This window comes from Coturnix japonica, chromosome 20, assembly GCF_001577835.2.
Source record: "Coturnix japonica isolate 7356 chromosome 20, Coturnix japonica 2.1, whole genome shotgun sequence".
In the NCBI taxonomy this organism is placed as follows: domain Eukaryota; kingdom Metazoa; phylum Chordata; class Aves; order Galliformes; family Phasianidae; genus Coturnix; species Coturnix japonica.
In genome coordinates this window covers 10,180,618-10,206,813 of record NC_029535.1, presented here as the reverse complement: position 1 = coordinate 10,206,813, position 26,196 = coordinate 10,180,618, and the positions used below count along the sequence as shown (strand labels likewise).

The window sequence follows — 26,196 nt, the reverse complement described above, 5'->3', positions numbered from 1 at the left end:
GGGTAATGCCAAAATAATGCTTTTGTTTCCCTGAGAATTCTCCATCAAATTATTTCAATTCAAACGTAGTATATTAGCTTTCCCTCAAAAAATAAAAAATAATAATAAAGAAAGAAAAAGAATTGGCCCTTTTGTCACTCAGAATCACATTATCTCATAAGTACAATTCACATAAAACAAATAAAGAAGCTGATCAAACGCTCTGTTAATGTAATTCTTTAATAATAATATCACTTAGATCTTAAACTGTTTAATTAGATTTTAGTCATTGCAATCAACAGCCTCATTGAAACTGTTCATTTATAATTTATACTCTGCATTTTATTGTTCATTCTAAAAAACATCAGAAACAGAAGACAGCAGTAAGTAGAAAAAAACAACAAATAATAGCAATAATAAAACCCAAGGTGGTTTATAGAGATGTTGCACCATTTGGGCTTGGGGATGAAATGATTTCCTTGATCACTGAACGTCAATGGAAATATTTCAATTGGCTTGAATGGGGCCGTGATTTTCCCTCAGGAAAAATACATTTGGACTTTGAACAGAATTCTAGATCCAGCATTTTGCATTTGACCACAAATCTGAATTGAATTACATAAAATAAGTTACATTTTTATTGAGAAAGTTGGAAAATGAAATAGATCCTTCAGACATTTAGTGCTTATGTTAACGCTTTACATTTAATTCACCTCAACTTCCATTGATCAATTAGATTTTTTTATAGATAATGCAGTTGCAAAGAGTAGGCCTTGCCAGTGTAACATTTGCTGTTATGAAGTAGACATCCAAAGAAAAAGGCATTTGCTTAAAACAATTATAACTGCCTTATATAAGGAAGGTACTTGTGCATTTATGCAAATCTGAGAACAACCATATTCACAGGCAACACTTATTTTCTAACTGCAGATAGGAACAGGCCATCCAGGGTCAGCAGATGTCCTTTCTTTGCATAAATTGTAAGTCTGTCTACATGGGAATAGTGCAAGTTTTGGGGCTGGCCTGCAGGAAACAGAGCCCTGTATTTGATACTACACACATCAGAGTGAGTAGAGCATTACAGCTCCAGGGCTTTAGATAAGCTTTATGATGATTGCAATTCCTTTTTGAACATTAAGATGTTAGCTGCTCAATGAGACAAACATTTTGCTTTTATTTGTATTATTTTAATAGCCAAATCTTTATTTTCCTGTTATTGCAAGGCTATGTCTCTATAATTACGTTCCATTTAAAGAAGCTCTGATTAACATGTTGGTGACCCTCCAACAACTAGTTCAACTGTGGAAGATGAACACTTCTCACAAGCTTCTCCCTAATACTGTCCAAAACAGACCCCAGCAGAATTTAACACCCATCCCTCTAGAGCAGTCTGCTGATCTGCTCAAAATATATGTGTAAACTAGCAGGCATCTGCTAAGCTACCAGTGAAGTATCCAGTAAATAAATAAATGCATCTGGGTGCAGCCACTAAGATTTATAGCACCACTTCTTGATTTCCTTTTTCACACTACAGTAAATACTGTAATGGTGCTGGCTAATAAAGAGCCATAAATCTGCCTTCCTGTTTTTATGATGTTTGCTGATTGAAAAGTAATGCTGTGAAACTGATGAAGTCAGTGACTACGAATGCAGGAAGGTTTTGTGGGATTTCAGGGGTATGTTTTTAGTATATTTGAAACAGTTCATTTTGCAGGACTTTTCCACACCCACATCAGTAGTTGGGTTTTTCTCATAACCTTCACCCTCTCTATTTTCCATATGCTGTAAACTAGACTTTTACTCCTAATAAATTCAGCAGATCCACTACAGATGTGGAATACAACATGAGGCCTAGAGATTTTTTTTAACACAGCCTCTCACCAACAACTTAATTCAGTTCCCATTAAGTCAATGGAAAAAGTTCCTATAGACTTTCACGAGTTCGGTTGGACTTCCGTTGCTTCTTTCCTTCCACACCATTTCTATCATACCCTCATTTTCATCCCTGAATAACCAGGACAGTTTAGGAACAGTAATACACCACACATCTGTTCGTACAACTCAGTTAACAGACCAGTGCAGGAAACTCCTAAAAACACAGGAAAATTTGAACCAGTAATCTCTGCCTGCAGGTAAAGAATGGCAGAAGCATCCAAGAGACCCTCCTTACAGGCAAATTCATTCTGCTCCTGTCAACATCTCAACTTCTGCCGAGCCTGATGGGACTGTCCATAAGAGTCAGATTTCTTTTCAAGTGATTTCACTTTTGAGAAAGATGTAGAAGTTCCATGGTCCACAGGAACCTTGATACAAAGGCAGAGATGAGACCTCATGGCTGACTAAACAATAAATCCTATTGTTTTAGTTTCTAAGAGCTCACACTAAATATAGCCTTACTCACATCCTCAAAATAAAACAGCTACTAATGACAAAGGAGAAAAACTTCCAGTCAAACATAGTGATAGTGTCCATGGGGATTGCAAAGGGCTCTTTTCCAGCTGACATTAACCTCCTCAGAGATGTACAAGCTCAGTGGCTTCTACATCTACAAGACAGGTGAGCTGGCATGGATCCATTTGAGTTCACAGAAGAGAAAACATTCATTTCTGTGGGGTTTTTGTTTTGGTTTGGGTTTTCTTGATGTTTGAGAAAAGAAAACCACACAAAACAGGCAGCTGTAAGAATGATTCAGGTGAGAAAAGTCTTTTGAACATGGGAACTTTTCCATCTTCAGTAACCAAATTGTATTTTGCTCAATATTGTTTAAGACGAAATTTAAACTCTGTATCAGTACCATCATTGGCTTTATTTCAAGTGCAAAATAAAAACCATCAGTGCATAGCTGTGTAACTCTGAAAGGTCAGTGCTTGTCTCGCTTCTTCCCCAGCTCTCCAAGTTCCTAATTTCTCTGCCGTACGTGGATCTCAAGTCTCATTTTTATTAGTGCTAAAATAGACTGTTCTCCCACTGTCACACCATCTGTCTCTTTTTCCTCCTGCATGCCAGTATACAGAACATCTAGGAGTTGTTCTGAAAGGAGAAATAAAAGGAAAAAAGAGAACGATATCGTTTTGGTCACACCCTCTGTTGGCAGCAGGATGCTTCCAGCAGCGACTGCCTTCACTGTTCAGCCCTCGCCAGCCCACGATACACGTTTAGTTAAAAAACAAAACCAAATCCTTGCTGGTTTGGAATAAGGAGGAATGTGATTTCCTTTCCGTACTCCCACTGGGTGATGTCAGAGAAGGGCAGCTCCTCCCACCATCACTGCTGCCTTGCTGACATTTTGGGTTCTGTATCAGAAATCTTTCCTGAAAAAAATTCTGATTCAGCCTGAGCCTGAATCAGCAGCAACAAGGCCTGTTCACAGCACACACCAAGAAGGGGCTTCTCAGAAAGTGACAGAAAACACAATATGGGCTGTTGCTGCCTTTTTACAATGTACTTTGACTTTAAATCTACAAGCACTTTGTTTGGCTTTTTTAATAGAGACATCAAATTCCCTTTTCTCCCACATTATAATGATGCTCTGTATCAGAAGCACTCAGAGACTGAAAATTCCGCCATACAGTCAAGAGAAGACAGAGGTTTAAAAGTACCATAAATAGTCCAGAAGTCTGTTATTACAAGGAACATCCTTGTGTATAACTTCATACCTGCCGAACATAGAAATAGCATTAGATATCTATTTTAAAAGGGAATATACTGAAAAGGATCAGTCAGCAGAAAAAGTAATAAAGCAAGAATGCATTGCTGAGAAAATTTCCAGTATCAACCAAGACCTGGAATGTAGGACTAGAAGAGTGAAAAGCAACGAGCACCCACAAAACTCCTGCAGCTGTCAGTATACAAGCTTTGTCCACTATATTTAATGTATAAAGCACTTCCCTGCTTTGCCTATAAGATGTTCAAATGCAATTAAAAAATGAGAGACGGAGGGAGAAGGAATGGATAAAATACATCTCCATGTATGTTCTTGGATAGAAGATCTGGAAGATATTCTTTCATTTGTTCACACGTGTGTGCCCTTCCCAGTACTCACAGGAGTACTTGAATAGACTGCTGCAATTTACATGACAACTTGCCATAGCTCAGATTGAGCAAAATGAAGAGGAACAGTTCTGAGGGGTTTACTGGGAAGTGTCTATTGATTTTCAACCACTTCTACGGCAGCACTGATTCATATTTTGTTTAATAGGCCTTGCAACTCCCTGTTGTTTTTCTTTCCTGTGGGCTGAAAATGAATTTGCACTGAAGTTATTTGACATTTAAACTTTTAAGACTTTTTTTCTGTGAAAATAGCACCATCTGTAGGAGAAAACAGACCCAATTTCATTGAAACACGCTTCTATTTTCAAGCCATTAAGCAGATATCCATAATTCCCAAGAGAATAAATGCACTAATTTTCAAAGTAGGCTCAAGTTCACTACTCCATCTTGGTACTCAGCTGCTTCTGGAACAGCCCATTGGAGCAGTAACAAACCCCAGGCTCTCTCTGCAGTGCAGCTGAGCATTTACACAATTCAGAATGGGTCCTGACAGCACTCCACTAATGACAACTGCCTGCTATGATTAAGCCCAGAGACAGAGTTCCGCAGACTCACTGCCCTCCAAAAATAAACAAACAAAAAACCCCCTTCATTTTCCCAAGGACTGTGGATGATATTATGTGACACACTGCTGTGCCAAGTCCTCCACCCGGCAAACACTCTTGTTCCCAAGGAACTATACTGACTAGCATCAGCCAAGATCGTGACTTAGTATTTATCAAAATAAGCAGTTTCCAAATACTGGAAATGTCCTAGATTTAATAGTTACGCACACAAATTTCCCTAGCCTTTTAAAAACGAGAATATGGGCAGTATCTCAATTTACCATGCATTAAGTTCTGCTTGCTGACTTGCTTGAGTCTAGAAGATAAAAATGTTTTGTACTAGTTGTGAAAGTTAAAAAAAGGGAAAGAATAGGAATGAAATACTGTTCCCAACGTGGTTGGAGCCAGCCTCATCTATCATGCCGCACAGTGTCCTCAGCTGCTATCACTTACAAATCCATTTACATTTGCTGAAAGCCTGATAGTACCTCACAGAACTGACTTGGAACATGCTCAGAATACTTGGGAACTACCTGTTTTACCATAACTATAGTTTTTAATGTGTGAAAGTAATTTCCAAATGACCACAACATTTTACTGTGGCGTATCAGAATATACAAGCAATTTTAAATAGTAAATCAAGCATATTTTTGAAATCTAGTCCTTGTGGACATAATTTAAGAACTGGTTTCTTATATTTGAAAAGTCATCTTGCCTTTGCCAGAAATACCGTGCATGAATTCAAGTCAGCCATTTTGTTTTATCTGAATTTCCAAAAGTAAAAAATAATTCCATACTTTCCTTTAATCTTTTCCAGGCCCTGGCCTGATGACTTGAGCATCTTGTGTCATTAGCAGGATAGATAATAGAGGCAAGGCAAGCTATTGCTCAATCACTAATAGAGATAGGAACAGAGGGACAATAACACAGGTTGGGCTAGCTAAGCCTCCATGTCTCCCTCTAACTGCTAGATATGCTCACAAACCCAAACTCCAGTGAGAAAGATGCCATGAGGTGTAAGTGGCAGCCAACACACTTCTCCCTGAGGACTCAGACTTCAAAGCAGTTGACACACATCTACACAAAGCCACTCTTTTCCACTTCCCGAGGTTACTCAACTCTTCTTCCAATAAAATACAGGTGCCCATGAAGAAAAGTTAAAAATTCTGCTATTTTTAATGTTTTTCCATGGTTAAAAAGCCAAACTTCATAACTATTTGACCATGCAGATTCAACACCAATTCACAATCTGCAGCTGAAACTATAATCTAGTTACTGTAAAGAAAGTGACAGCATTACATGCCTGACAGACTTGCACTGCATCACATTTTTGATACTTCCAAACCTCCCATGCAGTGCAAGCAGTGGAGGTTCAGAAAACAATTCTTTTCAAACATGCCCTAGCAGCTTTGTGTGCTGGATTTGTTTCTGTGCCACAGAAGAAACTTGCCAGAATTATCTGTGTAAAAATGAACTGTTTTCCACATAAAAGTCAAGTATCTCCCAGACAGCCAAAGTTTCATGGCTATTCAGCAATAGCACTAGAGAATATTTTGCAAGGACATTTCAGCAAGCTCTATGCAGATTACGAGCTTACTAGCACTTTATGAGCACGGCTGGAGTTCAGAAGCACTGGTGAGACATGTATCTGTTACTTCACATGTTCATATAGCTTCTGACTCTCTCACACAGCAGAGCAAGAACCTTACTCTAACAACACAAAAAACCCATCAGTTCTTTGGGGTATTGTAATGCAGTGGAAAGTGCAGCAGCAATAGCAGAGTAGCAAGGTCCCATGCTGCAGCTAGTGAGGATTTGCTCAAATACAACAAACACAGCCAAAAAAAATAAAGAAAAAAATCCCCACAGATAAACAGGGACCTCCAGTATCCCCTCACCTGCACTGCCAACCCTTAAACGAGGGCTGGAAGGGATAGATCCTGGCTGCAGCCCTTTCATCACTCAGATGCAGTGCTTACATCTGAGCTGTCCTGGTCCCTGCCTTCCCACCAGGTGCTCCATCACTGCTTCAGGCTGTGACTCAGCACAGAGACATTCATACGGATGTCTGTAAAACCAAGTCAACAGACTAGACTAGGCCTTCCCATAGTAAAAGTGTGACACACAAAGGAAATGTACGGGAACAGAAAAGGAATGTTTTTAATTTTCAATGTGTCACAGCGATTGCAGCTTGTAGGGGCAGCAATTATCTGTACAACTGCTTGAAATGTTGTATTATTCTTTTAAAGAGTTACAGATGAGAAATTACAATTTGGAGTGGGATAGAGTAAGAACAGAAACTAATTCACGATTGTTGTAAAAGAATTATTGGTTATCTGAAGTAACTGACAAAAATAATAATAATAAGGGACGGTACAAAAAGCATACGGAGACAAAGAAACCAATTCAAGCTCAATCCGGTGTTCACTGAAGTCAATGAGAGGCTCTGCACTTAACACACAGAGCTGAGCCTTTAAGATCCTACACAACAACAAGGACAAGTTTATATCAGGCATTGTTAGCAATAGTTTTCAATTACTGCTTAGTAGAATCAGCCCCTTCAGTCAAGTTTCTTGACTGTGGGCCAAATTTAGTTCCAACATATGCATCCATTATCTTTCAATACAGCATACACATGCACTAGAGAATTTGGCAATTTGGCTGCTTGGTGTGAATGATTAAAACATCCAACAAGAGAGGGAGCTGCACAGAGATTTAATAGATTATTAGTTCTATGTTCTCATTCAAAGGGAAGACAAAACAGTATCTCAATTGACTAGAACATACTAACGTAGCAGTGAAAGCAACTATTCTGTGAGCCATTTGCTTTCTAAAAAGGAGAATAGAACTCCCATTGCTAAAATCTTCCTACAAAAATGTCACCACTCTGGGACCAAGTCCCACTTATACTCTCATCTTGCCAGGCAACGTCATAAAACCATTAAATATTCTGTTTAAAACACAAAGAAAGTCTGTTGGATGTGGAAATATCTACAGTTTAAATCACGCACTGGTGGAAGTGTTAATATACATATGGTGCCTAATTTCCCACTAAGAATTTCATATAATTTTTGGAAAGGTTTTAAGCATGTACCATAGCATTTTACTGCTCTTAAACACACAAGCAGCATTTCAATTAGCCTAATAATGGCTTCCTAGGAGAACTGAAGATTCACTCAGAAACATCACACAGATCAAAAGAGCAAATCTTCAAGCTGCTGTGTGCATGTAGGAACACTTCTGTCTTCCCTCATCAGGTAGTCAGAACAGTATTGTTATTTGTCCACAGACCTCCCTGTTCTCAATGTAGCTTTGCCATTTGTCTCATTTCTCTTTTATTCTTTAATGGCTGCTGGGCTGTGACTGAAGGTAGAATTTAAGACCCGCCATTGTTCACATGGTGGCTTGGAAAACAGCTGCAGCACAGCAGCAGAAACTGATAATGCAGCAGACAATCCGCCTGGTGTTGAACTGTTACGTTGGATCAGATAAAACTGCTAACGTCATTTATTTGTTCAGCCTTCAGGTGAGATCTGAAAGGGCATATATGTTATCAAAACACCATCAGTTTACTCCAGTGACACAGCTGTTGCATACGATAACAGAAGATGACACCCAGCTGAACACATTCTTTTGGCCATGGAGATTAGGAAGCAATCATATGGTAAAAGGGCTCTTGGAAAAAAATCATCTAACAAGCCAAAAAAGCAAAATAGCTCAATTAGAAGAAGCACATGATGTGTTTACCCCCCAGTCCCAGCTGCTACCTCAGGAAAAGATCATTTTTGTAGATGAAGCCAAGCCTGTAAAGCAAAGCCAACCACAACTGTTTTCAGAACAACACCAACTCCACCCCGGAGACTCAGAAGGGTATGTAAAATCATTCTCTCCCAAATGCTGTTTTCAAGGCTACAGAACAAGAAGGAAATGGGCGGGAGGAAAAAAACAAAAAAGACACCTCTAGTTCTGCTTCTTCCAAGGTCCCACGGAGGTCCAGACTCAGTCATTCTGCTACTTTTGAAAGCACCACTTTCTGCAGTTCACAATAAGACTTGATAGAATCAGTCTGCAGACAGAGAACCCTGAGAAAGGGCCACTGCAGTAGCAGCTGCAAAATCAAGCCTTGAATGAATTGAACAAGAAAAGCTTCAGGACAGCATCTATGCCAGGTGGTGCAGACTTTCAGTGAGATCTGGGCATAAAAATAAAATACATGCTGTTCCCATCGATGAAGCACTGGGAGTCTGCATTTAGTAAAAATCGTATCATTATTTAAGCAGCTGAGGAGACGTTAATCATAGGCTGTGATTTGTAGCTATCTGCCAATCCTTCATCTCTCCTTTTCTATTTAGAAGATGGAGAGTGTCTGAGTCTCTGAAGTTACTTTCCATCTTATGGTCTAACAGCAGCAGCTGTTTCTACCTTCCGGGATAACAACCAGACGAGGTAAAATTCACTGCTGAGCAGACAGCCAGGTCAAGGCCCCCACTCCATTTACATGTCTGTTGGAGCACTCGTGATGATGTACTGATACAGAAACATTCTGCACAACGTCCGCAAACTCTTTCTGAATCTGAAGAACTTCAGAAACAAAACAGTGAGCTTTTAGAAAATGAGATGTTTAGGATGAGCAACAACTTTTTGCTGTTGCTGTTTCCTTTAAAATCAAAGGAATGCTCCTGTGTTTACTTGGAATGTCAAGCTTTACTTAGTAGCCATAATGACTAGAAATTTAGCTTAGAAGGGAAGCTGGAACTACTGTATGGTCACATACAACAAGTTGAAATTTGAGAAAAATCTCAAGTATACAGAAAAGTCCCAAAGTCTTCGCAGTATGTTGATTCTGGCTTGATACTACATAGGAAGGGTACAGTCAAACTTATCCATGACACAAGTTCTAATCAAGTGGGAATCTGGGAACAGACACAGTTTCATTTCTGTGATTTCATACTGGATCTGATAGAATGGTACCACAGGCTATATCCAAATAGTCAGTCTGTTGTGCCTACAGGCGCTGCAAATTCTCTAGAACATGAGCTGGCATGTTTTGTGTTCAATAGGCATCTAGAAACATAAAATCCCAGTCTTCTGCTAGGAGGTTGCTGGACATTACAGCAATACAAGTAAAAGCCAGTTTAAAAATGCTAGTGCTGAGCTTTGTGCAAACAGGAGGCCCAGGTACGTGAACTTCAAGGCCTTATAGTTTTGTGCTGTCTGCCTTGGTGCAGAACCAGATGGAAACTTAACTCCTCCAGCTGAATTTTATTGTATGTCTGCATCCGCTGAAATCTCTGACTGATAGGAAAATTTATTGGATAAGAAGTGAGGCAAAGGGAATGAATTTACATGTCAGAAACCGAAGGGAAACATTTGCACAGGCTTCTCTGAAGCTCAAATCCCAGTGTCACACAGCAATAGTCCGTCTGTGCTGAGAAACACAGAACATTAAGGACGCTATGACAAAGCTGATGCATTTCATCTTAGGAACAGGCCTCCTCCTGTTTATATTTTATCTGTGAAAAGGAAGAGCACACATCACAGATGTTGGAATTTCTGCTGCTCTGCTTTGGCTTGGAAGGGCACAATGCAAACTGATAGATGAACACCCTGCGAGTGACTGTCCCACAGAGACACGTTTTCATTTTTCAAGATCTATCGCTTCATAGTATTGCATCTTGTAGCATAACAAAGTGATGTGTCTGCATAACAAATCACTGATTTCCTGCTGAACATGTAAAGAAATAATACACACACTTTGCTTTCCTTTTTCTTTTGTACACTTTGTACATCTTTTTCTGAGTGAAAATTATACGACAGTGTCTGAAGTCAAAGGACTGACAAACAGGGCCACTTTGCCAGCATCCAAATTACCAAGGATGCAAATGTTTCATTTGTCTCTGTTCGAAACAAGGCGGGCTGTTTTATTTTTTAATGCCAGCATAAACCTATTTCCCTGCAACTCTCTCAACGAGGCTCACCAGATGCAGGCATGCTCTACTTACAGAACCGTCTTCTGATATTTAATATTAATGCTTCTGCAGACTGCTTTCATTGGAGCAATTAGAGAAGAAACAATAAAAAACCTCTCAAGTTACAGCAAAAGGAGTGTGCATAAATATAATCTTGTGAAACGAGCTGATGTGAACGTAAACTGAATCTCCAGAACACCAACAGTGGCTCCCATCAGCAAAGTACACGCACATCTGCATCAAAGAACTGCAAAATCCAGAAGTTACCAACTCTGGCCTTTGCCAGTATGCCCAGACAAGGCAGAGTTAAAGGGTGCACCCGCAGACAGCAGGCTCACAGCACAACTTCCAACCAGCATTTGTAGTTGAAGAGCTGCACAAAATCAGGTCAATCATCTCTGAAAGATGAATGACATCTTGCTTTGGGTCTATTACTCGTGAATATTTAATCTGTGATTCATCTTCCACTCTTGGTTATCATTTTCTTGACAGTAGTGGACAATTTCCTGCTTTTCTGTATTTAAAAAAAACCAAAACAAACAACAACAAAAATATAAAACAAAACCAATGATTTCTCACTTCAATAAACTGAAATTTTATTCAAAAATTAAAAATTCAAATTTTATAGTCAAAGAGGAGAGAGCAAAGGTCTTCAGTGCCAACTAATCTTGCCAAATAAAACCACTAGCATCATGTCAATATATCACATCTTCCTTCAGTTCAGAGTACCCCTCTAAGCAATCGCTTACTCCCTATAGGATTATAACAAACAAATCTATGTCAAAGTCAAGCCAAACCTCGAAGCCCTGCTCTCCTTTCTGCTCTTCTTCGTTTTTTTACACCAACCACTGCTTTAAAGATTCACCAGTCTGCACCATCTAGTACCACAACATTCATTAGGGTACTGTTACTATTACTGCACTAAAATATCAACTTCTATTTCAAAATGATAATTTTAAAGAGACACGCATTGCAAAGAACATTTTTTGGGGGAAAAAAAAGAACACCTTATCAGACAGAGTAACAGTCAGAATTTGCCACTTACACCATCAGCCATGATATTTCTCCAGTCGTCTGACCTTCATTAAAAGTATTTCTACCCAGTCGAGTGATTAAAGTGATGAAAGGTCATTTAGCACTCTCTGTTCCTTAAAGGCACTCAGTCACACTCGGTGCTGCAGAGAGTATTTGTCTTCTCTCAGAGTTTAGTGCTACAGAGATGGCAGCCAACACTGTCATTATGGACGAGTTGTTCATTTGTCTCACTTCAATTATACTTTATTACTGAAGCTTCTATTAGCTGATGCTTCTCTTTTGTTTGTTGATTACAGTAAAAGACAAATCTTATTCAAATTATTGATGAAAGACTCCATAGCTCAGGTCAGTCTGGCCTTTGCGTTTCTCCACTAGCATCTTACGTGAGCTGGCATAACAGCTTTTCCAGCCACGGTGTCTGGGATTTAATATCCCTTCACGAATATTGATATCTTGCATTGGTGCCATCCCCTTTATTTCAAGATTACAACACAAAATTGTTGTTTGATAAACCAAATAAGAATTAATTCTGTCATAAATTTGAAACTGAAAGTAAGAAAATTAATCTAGAACTATTTTTCCTTTCTGATATTTCCAATTTTTATTACTTTTTACTTCTTGGATCAAAATTACAGCTGATTTAAGCTATAAAAAAAACAAACGTGGGCTATAATACGGGGCACAATCTAATTCACTTTAAGCTTGGTTTTGCCAAGTCATCATTCTAATTGGTTTGTTAAATAACGGATGGTTTATAAAATCACACTAACCTTTTCTTTTTCCGCACAAACTGTTCTATTCCTCGGGAAAAAAAATAATAAACAGATTACTAAAAAAATCTAAATCTATCCTCGAGTACAAACAGTTTCTCAACAACAGCCACCAGCACCATATGCACAAAGACACGGATAGAGAACCACAGAACTGCAGGATCACGGGGGTTAGAAGGGACCTGTGGAGGTCATTTGGTCCAAGCCCTGCCAAAGCAGGTTCCCAGTCTTTCAGAGGTCCCTCACAATTTGCACAAGTGGGGACAGGAAACTGGAAGGGAAAAACCATGCAAAGAAATTTGGCACTCAAAACCAACAATAAGTACGATTGCCAATACTGAAATAGCCTCAGGATTTATTGGATTTCTGGTACTTTCAATATTAACTTCCATTTAGTTTCTAGAAGTTAACAGCACTGAGCACAACGTCTTGCAAACATTCACTTGTCATGTTTCTAAGTTCAAATCATGATGCTAAGTTGGAGTTCTTAGGCAGTGCCCAGTGCAATCTTTAACTCTGTTTCTGGCATACCTACACATTCACATATAGAGAAAAAAGACTGCCCAGTGACACGACACATGTTTGCACCTTAACATCATAATGGAATCACTACAACAGGAGATCAAAATGCCTGGTGTCTAAGATACTGTGAATGTTCAGTGACTCTGCAGCTGTTAGAGCAACCAGAGGGGTTCATGTGGGCATGAGTGGATCTTGCAAGAGAAACGACAGCCAGTTGCTGCTGATGCCGTGTGTCACATCTCACAAACGTGAAGAATCTCATCCAGATGAAGTATGGTCACCACAGCCAAGGACAAAAAGGGCCACATCACTCTTTTCAAATGAAATTGGATGGAATAGAAGCAGAGCATCAAGGCATGTTTTTGTTTTGCTAATTTAAAGAACGCTTCATCGTTTCAGTTAGAACCTGTACGTCTCTCCTGCCAAGGGAGATCGGCAACACGTTTTCTTCTGAAGGAAGAACACAATGAACTGATTAATCAAACCTTAAAACTGTGAAGCCATTTGTTAAAATACAAGAGGGTATTAAAACAAACAGTTCTAGTGGTATTTGCTATGGTTAATGCAATGATATTTTCAATGTCCTGTGCTTGCAGAAAATTGGCACTCTCTTCTTTCCGGGACTCCAGTGCTTCCAGTTTCTCAGCACAATTCTTTGACTCACAAAAAGAAGCAAAGAGACCCGTTCTATCAGTTCCTGTCTGCAAGAATCAGACCAAGGCTACTGAAATACATGTGTTCAATACTGCAATGTCTCAAGTCTTTTTTGTTTTGGTTTTAACAACCATGCAAAAGCATCACGTAACTCTCCTATTTTTTATGATATATAGCAAAAGTAGAACTAAACCCACCTAACTTCAGCCAGAAGTTACAAATGTATTTGAAACTGGTGGTCTGAGCTTACAGTGTCAAATGAAGCCGTCACCTCCAAAGGGGGGCAGATACTGTGATATTCTAGAGCAAGTGGAATGAACCAATAGCTCATTTCATCTACATCTAATTTTTAGATATTTTTTTTTTCCTAACCATAAGGGAATTGCAGTCAGATTTTATGGGTGTCACTCATTTCACTGCGTTTGGTGGTCTTTCAAATGAAGACAGGAACATTGCTGAATCATTCAGTTTTTGTCAAGACAAAGCCCTGAATACACACAGAGAATAAATGACATAAGCACTGCAACACAGTTAAATCCATCATAGATTCATTATTACTTATTCTCAGCTCAGAAAAAAAAAATAAATTTGTATGTTACATTTATAAACCCACAACTAAAATATCTGCTGTGAAAAACGTACAGTACAGGAAAAACAGATACTGGACAGGAAAAACAGATACTTCGCTTTCTTTATTTCAACTTCTCCAAACTTCTAAAAAAATGTCAAATATGTCTTTAGTTGGGAAAATTTCCCTTACTACCTTTCATACTGACAATAAGTTGCCTGAGAATTCAGAGTCTTATTACAGCTCACCAGAACTGCTTGATGAATGGTTTCAATAAGGCCAGATCTTCTGACTTCACTGCCCTAGAAACCAGAACCTGTCATTCCTCAATTTCATCTATAGCTGTTAGTGAAAGCCATTGCCATTTCAGCAAGTACAGCCTCTGCAAGAAGTGCACTGTCAGTGCTTAAAATTTCAGCCTTAGAAAGAAAAAAGCCACCTACTTCCCGACTGGGGCTCAACAAGACACAGAAGGTTGACTTCATGTTTGATTTACTGTGGTTTGCACACAACTGAAGTATTTAAGCCATAGTCTCCAGGCTTTTTTACACAGGTAGCCACACCTTCCATTTCAGCAGAAAGGCTGGAAGAATGTTAAGAAATACACCCTAAAATAAAGAAAATTGTAATAGGGCCCTTTTTAGAGCAAGTAATTAACCAAGCTGGTATCACAGATAAGGGTGCCTGAGTGGAATTTCCATTTCCCTGCCATACACACACACAATTCATCAAAGTGAGAGGTTTAAAAGCCTGGCATAGTGAAGGCAGAAGATATTAAACTTTTCAAAACCTTGTTTCTTTGGCCTTTTCCTCACCCCAGACTCCTATCACTTTTTTTTTTTTTTCTTAAAAGACATTATGTGTTAGGAGAGCAAAGCAGCCTGGGGAGGTGATATTTTACCATCGTCTGTGTGTGCTATTAATGCAGTTAAAAAATCCTCAGACTGGAAAAATCAGACAGATGCATCTTCCAGGTTCACATGTGCCAACTCCATCTGTTAAATCATTAAAACACAGGCTTGGCAGATTCTGGAGAAAAACACATTTGCTTTCACTACGAAGAGGAAGAGTAAACTTTCTTTCTGTTCTTGTAATTCCCCCTCCTCCACAATTACTTGAATGTGAAATCCTGCATGAGTGGGTTCTATTTAATTTGTTACTGAAAATAAAGCTGCTTTCCTCTATTTGGGGTACACGTGTTAAATTGCATTTCATAACCTGGATTACTCTATCAAACCAAAGCTCATAGTCACATGAAGATGCTTCATCATTTACCTTCCTGTGGCTTCCATCTTGTTACAGCATCTACCCAGGCATTCATTATCCTTACAGGAAAGAACCTACTCGTGTTACATTCCAAGTACAGGTCACATAAGTAGGTGCAAGTCTGACCAAAGAAAGTTGCCAAACCTTGGATAAAATTACTGCTAATAATAAAGACTTTTGGATAAAGAAAAACATTACAGTAAAAAAAGCAGCAAAATCCTACCCTAAATTCAGTACCACCACTCTGGTTTTCCCCAGTGTCAATATTAAATTGATTTATCCATTAGTTTTTCCTACAACAATCACCATACAATCATTCTTCACTATGGCAGCATTTCTTATAGAGCATATGTCTAAATACTGAGTCTTCTGAATGCAACTCAGTGTGCCTGGGATGGCTGCATTTCACAAATATGACACTGTAAATATTTTAAATCCCGTGACCTCCCACAGCTACTAAAAAACCCAAACAACCCAGGTTGCTGCAGAGTGCATTCCCTGTCCTTTGTATTCTGCTGAGGAACTGAATTCATTCTCCAGGCAGGGACAATCTAAGAGCATTCCAGACATTAACATCGATAACATTTTCTGTTAAAGACTATCATCTTTTCATCGATGGTCACTAAATTACACGTCACAGATTTCACATCTGACAAAAGCTGTGCAAATCTTACCAGGGATACAGTTAAAAATTGATATAAGGAAAAGATCCGAAGCACCAATAGAAGCAAATGTATCCAGTGCTATAATTTCATGAGCAAATGATACTTAATGTCATTAATACACACTGCAATCAATCGCCTACAAGCGTAGGGAAATTACCGTATTCTTTGGTCTTTAAAAATCACAGAAGGATTTTTTTACTTTTGTGTCTAGAAGGAGTTTCTATTAATATTTAAATGCATGTCAAAATTTTACATTTACAACTTCCATCAATAAAAAATGCATTAGTGGTTTAAAAAATTCAGTGGTAGCATTATGTGAATTATCTTCAAATTTGAAGTGGATTCCTGTTCATTTCCAACTTTAAATAGAAGATATTCCTATTTTGAACTCTGAAAGCGTCTGAGACGCTCCTGTTTGCTTACAGTTCTGCAGTTAGTTTAAATCATCAGATTAACAGTTGTTTCTCCTCTAACGTTCCTAACAACAGAAAGGAGAAAGGAGCAGCTATTTCACAAGCTTATACAGAGTAAGAACTGCTGCGTATTCCATTGCACTGCCTTAAAGTTCCAGCAAGTCATTCTCCTATGCAATGATCTGCATCAAGGCTCATCAAACAGCGTTTGGCCTTGAAACACTGAACTTAATGTGTTCTAAACTGCAATCTTTACCACTACTGATGGACTTCACAAAATGGCTGCAGGAGGTGGAGTCCCTTCCCAAGGAATGGGTCGGAACACAGCTTTGGCCAGAACTGCTGCATTTACTTCTGATTCTGTAAGAATCAACTGCACTCCCACCCCACCATCCCAACTCCACACCCCTTCCCCATTAAAAAAAACCCCAACAACTGGTGACACATTCTGCACTCTGCTATCAAAGCCAAGAACCATTCTTGCATTTGTGCAGTCCTGGAGGGGCTTTGGCAGCCTGGGGAAATAGCAGAACCATCACTATGAGTCACCCCCCAGGAAATATTTCAAAATATAAGGGAACAACGTGAGTACATTAAGCAGAAAAACAAAGCACTGGCATATTGCGGAACACAAAGTGACTTACAGATGCTTCCAACACCAACAAAACGTTACTCTGAATACATGCTTTCTTCCAAGCAGGGATTCTAATGCACATGCTCAGGGAAGGAACAGTAAAATGTTTCTGGTAGAGACAACTTCACCGTGTTAGAGCTGCAAATAGAGAATTCGGAACTAAAAACAAATATCCTCTTAAATGGGAACACAATGAGACGCTCATCGCCATCATGCCTACAGTCATCCTCAAGGGAAACTGAACCGCGTGGCACTAACAGAATTGTCACTTGTTTGTAGGATTTACAGAAGGCTCAGAAAAGTTCTACAGGCTTATCATCAGAAATAATGTGCCACTTATTCATCCTAGCAGCGATATTTTAACACAGCATTCTGGGATCAAAATGTAATTTCAACAATAATATATTTTCTGATGTTCTCCAAGGAAAAATTGCTGGTTTCTTCTCTCTAAAAAGATTGAAATGGGATAACATCTGTGTTGAGATTATTGTGAATATGTTAAACTGACAGTAAGTCTCTAAGGGGCACTGCTCATTAATGTTCTGTGCATAAAATTAAAACCTGAAATATATTTTTCAATCCATTTTGAATCATTTAAGCAATTCTCATGCAAAGAAACTATTGTGCTGCAATGATATATTTGCGGAGTTGAATATGAAAGCTATTAAAATGTCCCAGACCCCCTGCCTTCCATGCAGAAAGAAAAAAAGGCAACTCTTCTGATTTGAAACATACACTCTACTGAGAGAAAAAATACTTTCAAAGACCGTGAACTGTTTGATTTTAGTTTATATAATGCAACAAAAAAATCACAATTATGTTTTCTTTGCTTCGCTGTAATAGATGTGATGTTGAGGTACTCCAGCACATATCTGGGGAGAATTCCAGTTCGTGTTGCACTTGGGCATTTACAAGCACTGTTTACTCAGAGAAGGGCAGAAGTGGTGGTCAGATTCTCTGATCTTTTAAATTGTAACCAGGCAGCATCCTGCAGGTCCTCTGCAACTGGAGCTGCGGAGCAGCACTCAGAGGTAACGCCTCCAAACAAAGAGTTTTGATGTCAAAAAGTCCAACAATTTGACAGTGAAAAAACCCTCCATGGCACTTGTAGAAAGAACTTGGGGAGCACGTATACCAAACTCCAACTACAGCACAGATGTACAAGCACCCATCCAGGACACTGCAGGGAGGTATCCCATGCAAATCTATACTTGGAGCTCAAAGCAATGGATCTTCTCAAAACAGACTTTGACTCCAGGAGTTACTGACAAGTATCTGAACTCAGTTAAGATTGCTTACACCATTCAAGCACAGAAACCTGCAAAAAGCTGCAGCTGCGACATTTTATGGAGAGAGAAAAAAATCTACATTGGGATAACTGAAATGCCAGACACCACTCAAAAAGCCATGGGACAATTACAGCCACCATAAGATCATGACCATCCCAGATTTGGCTACAAAATACAGTCATTCATAGCACACCACGGATTCCTCCAATAAGTGGTAAACCAGGAGCCCTAATTAACATATTCCTAGATATGATAGACTTCAGCAGGGCTCTCTTTTGTTGTGTTTTTAATTATTGTTTCATCACTGTTCGGGGCTTTTTTGTTTGGTTGGTTCCGTTTTGTTCTTGGATGAAGTCAGAGTCCATTGTCTCAATAGGACTTAATTTACTTGAAAGAAATCTCAGCGATCCCAACAAAGCAGTCTGTGACTCGGCAGTCTACAACTGAGGTATTAGTCAGAAACACTGCAAAAATAGCTCAAGTCTTTCACTGATCGCTTCTATTCAGCCTCCGCACTCAGCGCTGTAAAAAGCAACATGGGGCAACAAGGACAGAACTACCAACACCAATCAATGTTTTTTGGAAACATTTTCAATGCAAGTGCATAAGAACTGATTTATGTATGGATTTACAGACATCTCAACATCCATCTTCATTTTCAGAGGCCTCCCCTCAGAGGAGGAGAGATACCAGCTAACATGTACCTGAAGGAAAATGATGCCTTTTAGGTTTGTAGATGGATGCAAAGACAGTAGTGTTTATAGTGAGAAGTGCAGCACAAATAAAGCCACAGAGCACACACTGCCATACAGCACTGTGGGTTTCCTTAGCAATATTAGCATTCTCCTCTCCCTCAGCGCTTTATCTCACATCTGTGTAGATTATTCACACCTTCCAGCCAAGCAGCCCAGTCAGAACACTGGCACTTGCCCTACAGAACCACCCGATGTAAAGCAGAAGCCATCTCACATCGGGAGCGCATGGGACTTACTGGTCAAACACAAGTTAGTGGCACAGCCTCAAGACAATTCCTCAAATCACTAATGTGTGTTTTTCATTACACGTTACTCTACTGCACTGTCTGAATTTCTCAGATAGAAAACAGCAGTTGTAAACTTCTATTCCAATGGGACACAGTGAGTTAGAAGTTGCAGAGCCCCCTATGCCACAGCTGTCCCACACAGAGAGAATTACATCAGTAACTCCCACCTCTTCCTAAGAAACATTCCTGTTAAACAACTGCAAAGATGCAATACATTTCAGAAGCAGTCAGAATAAAAGCACCCTGCTCAAAGCCTCGCTTAGTGACAAGTCCTCCTCAACTCATAAGCTTTCAGATCACAAAGGGGAACAGAAGTCTGACTTTATCATTTGCATCGTTGCTTTCATGGTGACAGTTACTGCAGTGTATGATGAAGTGCACTGTTAGAACAGCACAGGAGGAGGATGGGGTTGGAAGAATCTCTGAGCTTTCATGTTACTGCATAACTAAGTCTGCCAAAAGCTGAGACAGTCCTGACGCTGCTCAGACCTCCTCAAAGGCAAACCAAGCAGATTAGTGTCTCAGGAACTGTCCTGCCAGCTGATCCCCAGGCCACCTCCACTTACCTTGCATGTACATAGAGGAGTAAAACAGTAAAGCAGCAGTAGCTTTTATCTCATGATTCTCAGAGAGGATCCTCAGCTGTACTTTCCCCTGGTAACTTTCCAATGTGAACAACATGGAGCTCTTATTAAAGAGATAAGTGATTTTGATCTACTTACAATTCTGAACTGAATACTGTAGAGTAGCAATTCATGTTTATAGTCGATGTAGTAGGACATATAAGAACACTCCAAACAGCCTTTACAACAGCAAAAACAACAAATAAAGCATTTCTTTTGTTTTCCCCCCAAGTCCGATGAGAAGCAGAGGATTCTCATCTCTACTGGCAAGAATATCAAGCACAATAAAAACTGCAGCTGATAACGGGATGCTGGAATTAGGCCCATAACGTCGGCCTGGCCTTATAACCAGAACTGAACATAACAGGAGAGCTGGATTAGAGTATTGTCAAACATAAGGTACTTTATACCTGCACCTTTAGAAACTGAGCACAAATATGATCTACAGTCGCTCCCAGTTCACTCAGTAGAAGCTGAAGTGCTCATAAACAACACTTGCAAAATCCCACTTAGAGCCTGGAAGAGGTTTGCTCCTTCCAAGCAGTTTCAGAGATCAGCAGAGATACTGTCTGCGAATTTGGACCATTTCTCCATGAACAACCAATATAAAAAGCTTTAACATTTTCATATCAGTGCAGACATATGAAATTCCCGGAGAAACTTGCCTCCTTTCAAAGACCAATAATGACATAAGCAAAGACATCACAGCTTTACACTTAGTCTCATGTGATAATCCCAGTGTAAGAGGTCCACCTACCCTTGGATGCTCATTTCAGCTCATGCATCACCTTCTCCTGTCTCTGTTCTGTTCGTTTTGATTGCAGAAACACATCCATTCGTGGAGCTGTTTTGTGAAACACAGCAGATCAGTGACCCCATTTCCCTTAATTGCTGAGTCTATTTAAGTCACTTTGGTTCTCTATTCCACTTCAGAGAGCAGTACCACCTTTTCCCAAACCAACACAACATTCCAAGACTATCGTGTTGTAGACAGACCCGGCAGTGACATCCAGCACATCCACCAAGCACATCCATCCATCATTGCCCCACCTCGTGCTGCTGGCAGCATTTGTAGAAACACACAGAAGAACATGGGTCAAATCAGCTCATTTCCTCATTAGATTTATGACGTTCAAACATGCACCTTAAACACGTATCTACCTATTATTTACTTCCACGTTTGTAACACGCTGACAAACTCAGTTGTATGTCATTACAAGATGCAGACTTTCCATAAATGACCTTTATGGATACATGACCTTAAATATATCCATAAGTGCAGCTGTGCAGCTGGCAGCTCATTAAAGTCCCATCTCACTTCACTTCCCCATACTGCAAGCTTTCTAATATTGTCTCGTGCTCAGAAGAACCAAACAACAGCTCAAAGCCAACAGCTCACCTCCCTGCTTCCCCTCCTCTAAAAGATCACCAACACCAAACCAGAAACACTGAACATCATCAGGCTCTATTTTCACTAAATTAGTACAAGGTTTCATTCCCTCCTAACAAACGCTACTGCAGATTAAACCCTGATACATAATTATACATATATATATGAATTTGATTGCTTTCATTAACAAATTACTTACAGAAAACATCCAGACTGTAATAAGAGGACTCCTGAGATAAGTGTGACTAAGCAGCAGGGGTTAATTAAATAGGAGGATGAGCAAGCATTTATGGGTGTGATAGCAGACCCGGCTGATCTAATTGCCGGTCTAATTATCAAACAGGGAACCAAGAAGCGGCACATAAGTGAAATATTGCATTTGTGGATAGCTGGACTGAGAGCTGCATCAGCTGCTGGTTTAGGGCTGCAGAGTGACCTCCTCCCCTCTTATTCCAACTGAAGTTCTTGGCCTACCTACATGGCAGCTTAAAACATTTACAGCTTTCTCAAGTGCAAATATTGAAGGCTTTTAAATACTTTGCTCGACAAGAAAGAAATAGCAAATAAGCATTCAGACACACTACCTACAAACCACCCGGCTGGGGTCAAAGCACGCATTTATGTTACAGTAAGTGTCCAACAGTGGGAAAAACGACTTACAGCGTTAGGACAGAGCAGCTTCCACCACCGGGTGGGAATTGCCTCAACCCCTCGCACCAAGAGGGGCCGCTTTCATTGCAGAAACGATTTATAAAGGAGCTGACGGAGGAGGAGGGGAAAAAAGCGCAAAAACGGTTCACCTGCACAACGCGGGTTACGCTCTGCGGGCCGAGCTCAAACACGGAGCAGCACACGAGGCAGCTCCGTGCTGCGGCCACGCGCTCCATCCCAACACCGCCCCGTAACGGCTCCACCCGGCGGGGAGATGGAAGAGCCGCCGCCGCGCAACGTCGTGGCCGAGGACAGCTGCTGGTAGCGCTGCTCAGCTTCCCTTGCTTCCCTCCGATCCCCCCCTGCACCCAGCTCTGCACCCAGCTCGGCTCTCAGCAGCGCCGGGAGGCTCGTGCTTTCCTTCCAGCGGCACGAGGGCACAAAGCCCTTAGTGCGGGCAGGGGAAGGGAGGCAGCTCGAGCATCGCCTCCTTCCCAGCCCGTGCAAACAGCTCCCATTGCCTCCGAGACACAGAGCAGTCAGCACAGCCGTGTTGCTCGTGGATGTGCTGCTCTGAAGGCTGGTGCTCAGTGCTGTGCTTTCTATCATTGGGTTCATTGGTTTATACTTTTAGAATGTGGCCCTCGAGGTCTCCTCACACGTTTCTCTTTTTCAGGAAACGAGCCGTTGAAACTGAACTTGAAACTGCAAAAAGATGGATTCACAAATGGGGCTTCTTGAAAACAGCTCTCGACGAGGTAAAACAAACGGTGCTGGGTGGGGTGTGGTGTGCAGCAGGGCGGCACACAGGGCTGTATGTACACAGCACGATGAGCACAGAGCAGCGTGTGTGCTTTGCTAAGCCAGGGTCACAGGTTGCAGATGCAGCGCCTGTAAAGATGGGCTCAAGGTTCTGCTTTCCTCTGAATGAAATGCAGCCCGTGGTAATTGATATGCCACGCACAGCCCCATGTATTTCTCCTGAGAAACACGACTCCCAGCAGTGCTAACAAGTACGAGATGCACGCTGACAGGAAAACATTTCCCCTTTGTCTGTCCATATGGTACCTTAAAAGCCACAGGGGAAAGGTTGTAGCTAATTAAAATTGCAGCAGAGAAATTTACAGTGAACTCAAATATTTGGAGAGGTGTCTGTTCTCACCAGTGTTTAGATATGAGAATACAGCATCGCATACTGTTAGGGTGGAACCGGGATACTTCATTGCTATAGAGCAGGATCGGTGCAGGCCCTGAATGCAGCCGTACTGTTACCCTCAGAGCCTGGTTTTTTAGTGCTGATGTTTTTATTTCAGTTGATTGAAGAAGAAAAGAAGGAAAGAGCAAAAGCAAAAGCAAAGCCCAAGATAGAGCTCCCAGAGCATCTGCGGATTCGCCCTGTGACACCTGTGGAAAAATACATTAAGGTTAGAAATGAGACTCTGAGATTGCAGTACAGCAATGCCTGTCTGAGACCACCCAGCCCCTACAATCAGTTGACTTGTAGAGGTGGGCCTGTAGCTAAAGGTCAGAGTAAATTGTATCAGCGGCCCAAGCAATGCTTTGAAAGCCCTCATTTAGAAGAAGGAATGGCCCTTTGGATGTGGCTGTTCGCTCACAGGGCTTTCACTGGATGTCATCATCTTTCCCTAAAGCACGTCCCCCGTTCTGTGTGACATCGAGTAACAACAGTCAGCTGTACAGCTTATTATAGCAGAACGCCCAGACCCATTTACAACTGCTGAGCAGTCACTGTTCAAATATACATGCACACGCCTTACTTCAAGGCTTATCGTAGCCTCATCTCTCACTTTTAACTATTGGTTAAGATGCGGCCGTTTTTTCCATCTTTATGTAAGTATTATTTTTGGCAGAGATGACGCCTTTGTCCTTTTAGTGGCACAAACTGGATCAGCCAGGAGAGGTCAGCTCTAATGAGTCAGTGTGTTTGATTTATAAATGTGCAGCGTCCGAATCACCACCAAACAGAATAACCATAGAGCTCTATTGCCAACAGTGGGAGAGGAACACAGTCATAAAAGGAGAGGCAGAACATGCCAACAAACAGCAAGGGCAGTCTGCTCCGAGATTAAGGAAACAAAAGAGACTGAAAGTTCCTTATTGATACCTAAATTTCAAGGGATTCCAAGGGTGCTGTGATAAGGTGAGCAGGTACTTCCACTGAGACTAAACTGCATAAAAGAGCAAGTGCTGGGTGTGACAGAAATCAAATGGCAGCACTTCTGCCGTCACAGCTTTCATTGGGTCAGGTTTGCCTTTGCTGCACACGAGGGTATGCAGAACGTTCTGCACATTCACCTTTATGGTTACACTCATCGGATCTGTTCTTCTCTCTGGGTTGGACTCATAATTGCTTCTCTGTAGTCCTTTCCCCCAGATCATAAGTGGGAAATGATTTCCTTTATTATCCTGCTCGGTGGGTGGCACTTCTGGCCATAAAAATTATCATTTTGGAGGAACTGCTCCACCTAAATATCATAAACATGTCGAGCCTTGGCCAAAGAACAAAGTGAAGTAAGTCTGGCAAGAGAACTGAAACATTGTTCTCTTACTGCGTGTCTACTAAGTCCCCAGATGCTAAAACCATGTAAAGTGCCCAACTGAGATGATTCAGCCAAAGTAAGCACAGCAGTCACTGAACAGAGGCTGCTGGCTCTTGCTTTGTTTCCTTTTTAGCAAGATTAGTTGCAGATTAACTTGATGCTTACCCATCTTTTAAAGTAGAAAGTGGAATGGATGAGTACTTCTGGACGCCAGCTTGGTCAGTAATATCTTTAGCATTTGGCCACAGAACTGTTATTCCATGGCAGCATTGCTACCAAATACACCGCAGCGAGTTTGAAGTGCTGTTTTTCCTGTTTAGAGAAGGCAGGTAGCTTAAAGATTACTGCTAAAGCTAAAGAATAAACCCTTCTAATAACGTAAAGCCCTTAGAAATATATTGAATAAAACTGTATGTATGAAGAAAATGCATAATATATACACTAGTGAATGATAACAGTGAGTTTTGAGTTCCTGTTATATGAACCACTTGAGGCACTAAAAGACTTTAAGGAATGGAAAATGAAAGTTAGTTACTTCACTGGAATTTGGTCATTTAACTTCTCTCTTCCCCTGTGCCTTGCTACAGAATGGGACCTAAATTATCCTAATAACTTTTTATATTATAACACATCCTGTATTATAAATCAGATGTCCATGCAACTAGGCAATCTTCCATAAGTGTCAGTGTGCGTTCAGGATATTCATTCATCAGATTGCGTTTAAACCCACTATTTTCATACATTCTCATTTCCATCCCCTCTGGAGCACAAAGGAAGATGCTGCATGACAGTTACTTTCATTCCAGGTGCATCCATCTCCTCCATTTCCAAAGACTTCCCAGGGGTTAATTGGCTGGAGATCAGCTGTTCCAGAGCTCCAAATCGAACGTTTTCAAGTCCAGAGCACCAAAGGAACCTTCTTCAAGAGCCTGAACTGGCCACCTGAGCCTTCTGACTAACAGTAGGAAATAACGAGTAGGAACATAGAAGCACTTGCATTCTAAAGTTAACATTCGCTAATGGATTGTTGAACAGCTGTACGGGGACCCACAACCACTGGGGCAATGTGTGAACATCACTACGGAGCATTTTGCTTGTGAATTCTGCTTCAGAGTTGCCTAGTTTCCAATGGAGCTGCCTGATTGCTTTAAGTAAAGCTTACAAAGGCCATTCAGTAAAATGAAGTCACTTTCTAAAAGCAGTTTTGATCTCAGAAGTGTTTTTTGTTGTTCAGGATACAAGTTTTTAAGCATAAGTTTCAAAGCAAAAATATGCTACCAAGTATTTATGTTGCTGCAGATTTTTTATACTAGTGTTTATATCAAGCAGGACTGGTAGGAACTCAGAAACAGAATGTTGGAGTCTAAGGAACTCCATCAAAAAAAAGAGAGAGAAGCTAAATTGGCCGACAAGTATTTTCTTGCACTGAAAATTTCTGAATATATCCATCTACATCCATCATTTAACACGTTCTGCATTAAAAAAACAATGTGTTATCAAATCACTTCTTATTGCAAGCCTATTTTCAGAAATATTGGTGTAGAAATAAAAATAAACACATGAACACGCA

At 40.5% G+C, this 26,196-nt stretch overlaps 1 protein-coding gene and 1 long non-coding RNA gene across 2 annotated transcripts; one reads left to right on the top strand and one right to left on the bottom strand.

The window, feature by feature from the left end:
* Nucleotides 1–2,752: 2,752 nt before the first annotated feature.
* On the bottom strand, nt 2,753–22,304 carry LOC116654284. The gene is made up of 3 exons (XR_004309401.1): nt 22,215–22,304; nt 20,782–20,868; nt 2,753–3,009 (listed from the first exon to the last, which is right to left on the bottom strand). It is a non-coding gene; the product is annotated as an uncharacterized LOC116654284 (long non-coding RNA).
* On the top strand, nt 22,275–26,196 carry C20H20orf85 (chromosome 20 C20orf85 homolog). Its single transcript, XM_032448593.1, has 4 exons — nt 22,275–22,386; nt 22,742–22,823; nt 23,379–23,489; nt 25,433–26,196. Exons 1-4 carry the CDS (start codon nt 22,340–22,342, stop codon nt 25,583–25,585), a joined length of 393 nt encoding a protein of 130 aa, XP_032304484.1. The 5' UTR covers nt 22,275–22,339; the 3' UTR covers nt 25,586–26,196.